This window comes from Vigna unguiculata, chromosome 9, assembly GCF_037176805.1.
Source record: "Vigna unguiculata cultivar grain cowpea cultivar isolate G323 ecotype 2 chromosome 9, ASM3717680v1, whole genome shotgun sequence".
Classification (NCBI taxonomy): Eukaryota; Viridiplantae; Streptophyta; class Magnoliopsida; order Fabales; family Fabaceae; genus Vigna; species Vigna unguiculata.
In genome coordinates, this window is record NC_140800.1 from 9,824,524 (window position 1) to 9,829,658 (window position 5,135).

Genomic DNA, 5,135 nt, shown 5'->3' on the forward strand with positions numbered 1-5,135 from the left:
GATACACTATTAAGTAAAATTATATAATAAAAAATATATAATTAAAGATATCATGACGAAAAATATCTCAGAAATTTAAAAAAATTCTAAAGATTTCAAGATAGTACAAGTGTTGAAAAATAATAAAAAATTTTAACAAAACAAAATTTCAAATAAAACAAATTAAGGTTAAAGAAAATAAAAATGATAAGTTTTTATATTACATACTAATTAAAGAAATTGCACAATTGAACAATTTAAATTGAAAGTCAAATACTTTTATGTAAAAATAAATAAATAATAAATAAAAATGTTAAGAAAAAGTAAAAATAATAAAATGTAAGATCTAACCTATATTTTATTCGATGAAATTGATATTACATAATCTTATTATAACCACACAAAAATGTATAATAAAAATTATGATAAAAAAAAGTCTAAAAGATGAGTGAATAAAAAAAAAGGAGAGAAAGAGAATATATATATATATATATATATATATATATATATATATATATATATATAAAATAAACAGAGTAACAAAAAACTGTAACAAGATATTTATTGGCACGAATATGAATACAAAGATAAGATCGATATGTACACATGAATCTTTGTCTCCACACTTAATTCCATGATCAATCAATATAAGAATTTCCTGTTAAAACAGACACAAATTCTAACAACTCAAACATAAACCGTTCATTTTTCATCTCAATCATTATATTTAAATGTATTTTCACATCTAATATCCAAAATAAATAATTATTTTCCGTAATTTCAAATGCCACAAATCCAAGCTTTGTAACATTTGGTATATTCATAACTATCCCATGAAAATAAAATACTTGATTAAAATTAACCATATATATGAAACTATTAAAATAAAAAAGGAAAAGCAAGACAAAATAAAATTGGTATAAAGATGTGACAAATAACATGATTGTTTCAAAGCCTAGCTTGGTAGGTTAGAATCCTCGTGCTGTGTTGTAAAATCCTTAATTTTTCAATAGAAATTCCTTAATATCTACATTAGAGATTACCCAAAATGTTATTTCACAACTTGCGTCCGCTTTTCAAATTAGTATATCACTTAACTTTTTTAAAGTCTAAATATACTTTCTTTTTATAATTTTAGATCAGGGACACATGCTACAAGAACAGGAAGGAAAACCATTCCAGCACATCAAAAAGGTACAATGAAGAAGAAAACATCATAAGATTAATGCTTTGGTTATAGTTACAACCATTGGCTGAGCCAATCCAAAATCCTGTTCTTTTGTTAGACAAACATTAACATAGACCAGTATGCAATGAACCAATATTAATAGTTTAATTTTGGTCCGAATATCTCACGACAAGTGTGCTTAACATACAAAACTAGGATTTCAAATTAAACTCAACAGTGTCTTACATGAAATTATGTAAGATGCAGAAAGAAACAGGTTGATATCAGAGGCCATGAGACAGAAGGAAAAACATAAATCTGTCTTATTTTAAAACCAAAAACACTTAGCAATAACAAGTGAAGCAAAAGAGCATTTAGTCCACTTCAGACATGACAATAAGCAGCACTGTCAAGCTTTGGACGACTATCCTGCTTTTACCAGATTTTCAAGTGCCTTAGAGATCTGTGCCTCTGACAAGCCTTCCAATTTGATGGCTTTCTCAACACCCAAATCTAGTTTTAAGAAACAAATTACACGAAATCAGGTTCATCAGAAATAAATAAATAAAGAATAATGCTTATATCAAAGTCGCCTTACAAGGTAAGAAAGGCTCGTTGAAGAGAAAATATTGAGATTGAGCCAGTTTGGATGAATTTATCCATTTATACTTAATAAGAAGAAAAAATATATAAAATCAAAGAAATAATATTAAGTTACATCCAATACAAGAGTATTGCATGAAATTTTATTTTACTTTAAGCAGGACTTACTATGACACATCATTTTTAACACATTCTTACAAGTTTATACAAGGGTCTTTAGACCAACACTTTTACAACATTTTATTTACACTTCAATCTTTTACAATTTAAAAAAATAATTCATCACATTCTGATAAATTTAAAAAATATGTTTTTAATCCTAAGACCCTCTCCATGCCACATCAACATACTACAACAATGAACATTTCTAACAAGACCAAGTTCTTGAAATCAGGACCCGAGTCTTGAAATTAATACTCTCACAATGACGCATCATTGGAGATGCTATTCAAATAAAACTGTTTGCCAAATTCATATTACTTGGGGTATCCCAAACTTCTTTTAGGCTCTCCTATCTTTCTTATCTTTGTCCATAAGCACCTATTATTATGAACTAGAATTCTTACCTTAGATTTTTTTTTTTTTTAAGTTGAGTTTTACAATCAGAAAACTAACATCTCAAGCTAGAAGCTAATCAAAACTAGGCCATTATTTGTAACTTTGCCTTGCTTAAAGCAAACATAATAATCATTTCCCTTCTTTCAGATTCTCACCTGCTAAGAAATCTGTCATGTATACCTATTTTGTTTACATTATGTTCCGTCCGAGATAGCAATTCTCAGTCTTAGGACGAGTACAAGAAGTTTGTTATATTTGAGTCTTGGGATTGGGCTTGAGGCCAAGTTAGGGGAAGAAATTCTAATTTTGTTCCATCTTACTCCACAAGATCCACTGTCCCACTATCTCTAAATAAAAGGATAGATATTAACTATTTCTAAGTCTATAAATACATATATGGACCATCACTATAAAAATAGATGCATATAATGTTTTCAGCTTAAGCCTCAGCTCAGCTTTTGCAGGAACACATTACATAACAAAGCATGCTATGACCAGATATTTTTTAAAATTGACAACATAGTTTCTCAATGATAATCTAGAAGTGCAAAGTAGGTAGGTATTTCAGACAACTAAACAAATGCGTGAAAAGTTAGAGTCTGAGTACCAATTATGCACAAAAAATTCAGTACGTTATTGCAGAAGGTATGAACCTCGTCCAATGAAATTATTCTCTCACTTAACAATCTAGATATATTAGTGTAAGTACACTGGACAGGATGAGATTTCAATCATACAGATTCAATACCTGTACAGCTGAATTTTTAGCCACATGATTTCAGAGTGTATGCAAAGTGGGGGATATTTTTATTTTGAGAACAATCAAATTTGGGATACAATTATTAACTATTTACTACATACTACTTAGTGCACCAGTGTTAATCTATAGATCCTAAAGTTCCAATTATGAAACTAGCACGGGAAAGTCTTAGTACTGATGATACAGAATGTGATTGCAGAAACAAGCTGACAAATTAAGAAATTAAATTTAAGATGGTCAATACCATATCTAGCCCATAACTGGGGTTCAACTCCACTGCACTCACGGATTAATATCGGCAACTTTGGGTTCAATGTCTTTAGTTCCTTATAATTCTTTTCCACAAAAGCCCTGAGAAATAAAAAAAGAATAAAAGCTCATTTATATTCAAATACACATGACATTGAGCATAAATAAGCAATCAAACCAAACAATATATAATGCTGAGAATTTTCAGCCCAAAGAAGGGTAAAATATTTGTTTATAACCTTGCAGATGCGCTTGCAGATGATGACTGGCACATCAAAAACCGAAGTTCTTTTATGTTTTTGGAAAGTTGTCCTCTCCATGCCATTGCTTCCCTAGATCAAGGTAATAATTTGTGAGTTTTACCTAATCACAAGGCAAACAAAGAAGGGTGTAACCTAACAGTGCTACCACTTGAAGTAGCATAACTGGAAAAGTGCGTATTCAAATTCGCTTACACAAGAACTATGTAAAATGTTCCCCAATATCGAAAGCACATAAATACAAAAACGTACTGCATGTCTAAACAACAAATAATTGACAATGAAGGCGACCTAAATTATATTTTGTTACACAATGCTTTCTCCTCATTCAAGATTCAGACATACCTTTTCCATGGCAACCGCTACAGCCAAACCCTAACTACAAAATCTATAAAAACCTTTGCACTTCTAACGATTATCGAAGATTCCCTTCCCAGCAAGACCAACCACAACCACCTGATCCCCACACTTTCAGGCTCAACAATGGCAACATCAGCCTCAACATTTCAGTCCACAGACCCATCACCCTCCCAATCAATTTCCTCACCAAAATCATGAACCTCGTCAGCACGAAACCATGATCAGGGGAATCAATCCCTCAAAAACCCAGTTTCCAAACACCCGATTCTCAAAATCCCAACTTCCAACCACCCACAACCTCCAATCGATAGAATAATCAAAACCGTGCTACTTCCGGCCAGTGTGATTTAGATAGCATCACAAATCATGAGCAAATTCCACGGTACACAATACAAAATTCACCAACAAATTACAAGTATAATCACCTCTAATGCCCCCTAAATAAATAAACAGAAGCAAATAACATCAATCCAACCACAGAAACACATAACAAATTAACAGATGAAAAAACTTACAAAAGTATATCGCTCTAACCGTCTCGTTTCGATGTCGCTGAGTACAGTAAGGAACGAGATTAGTAAACTGACAGGATTTCGAAGCTAAGTTGGACGAAATGAGTGTCAAAAGAACTGGGCTGTCTGTAGCCCATCCAAGCCCAATCTAATAGGGCCAAGTTAATCAATGTACATTAAATAATGAAATAAAATATAACTTTAAAAACAATAATATTTTTTATCGGAAAAACACAGCAATATAGAAAAACACATGCCATTGTACTTTTCCAGCAATGCATAAAATAAATATTCAGAAGAAATATCCACGAATGTTTTCATGTATATTTATATAATATTCTATAATATTATTCTCAACTTTTTCAGTAGGGAGTAATGTAACACCCCAGATGGATATTACTAGATAAAACTTATTTTTCATAAAATATACTTTAAGAAAATCAGACATTTCAATAAATTCCCAAGCGCGGGAAATTTCAAACTTGTCTCGCTATAATCCATTCGTACTGTCTCATCTTTATTACAAGTTCATAATGGATAAAACATCATAATGTCTAAAAAAAAGTAGGAAAGCATAGCATAAAGAAAATCCCCCATCGGTAGCCCCGCTCTGTTGCTAAGCTTCAGCATGATCACCTGAATTCACGTCTGCTCCCACGTAACAAGTCACGTGATCATCGCCAAAC

General features: G+C 31.4%; 1 protein-coding gene across 1 annotated transcript; it reads right to left on the minus strand.

Moving 5' to 3' along the window:
* Nucleotides 1-1,174: 1,174 nt before the first annotated feature.
* On the minus strand, nt 1,175-4,592 carry LOC114196245 (NADH-ubiquinone oxidoreductase B8 subunit). Its single transcript, XM_028086828.2, has 4 exons — nt 4,453-4,592; nt 3,557-3,649; nt 3,313-3,419; nt 1,175-1,660 (listed from the first exon to the last, which is right to left on the minus strand). The coding sequence occupies exons 2-4, from the start codon at nt 3,640-3,642 to the stop codon at nt 1,572-1,574; spliced, it is 282 nt and encodes a 93-aa protein (XP_027942629.1). The 5' UTR covers nt 3,643-3,649; nt 4,453-4,592; the 3' UTR covers nt 1,175-1,571.
* Between the last annotated feature and the right edge of the window lie 543 nt (nt 4,593-5,135).

Excerpts from the sequence above, each read along its gene's own strand:
- LOC114196245 (XM_028086828.2), bottom strand. The coding sequence starts at position 3,642 with ATGGCATGGAGAGGACAACTTTCCAAAAACATAAAAGAACTTCGGTTT. Across the intron at positions 3,420-3,556 it reads TCTGCAAGCGCATCTGCAAG|GGCTTTTGTGGAAAAGAATT; the intron begins GTTATAAACAAA and ends TTTATTTCTCAG. Across the intron at positions 1,661-3,312 it reads CCAGTTATGGGCTAGATATG|ATTTGGGTGTTGAGAAAGCC; the intron begins GTATTGACCATC and ends TCTTAAAACTAG.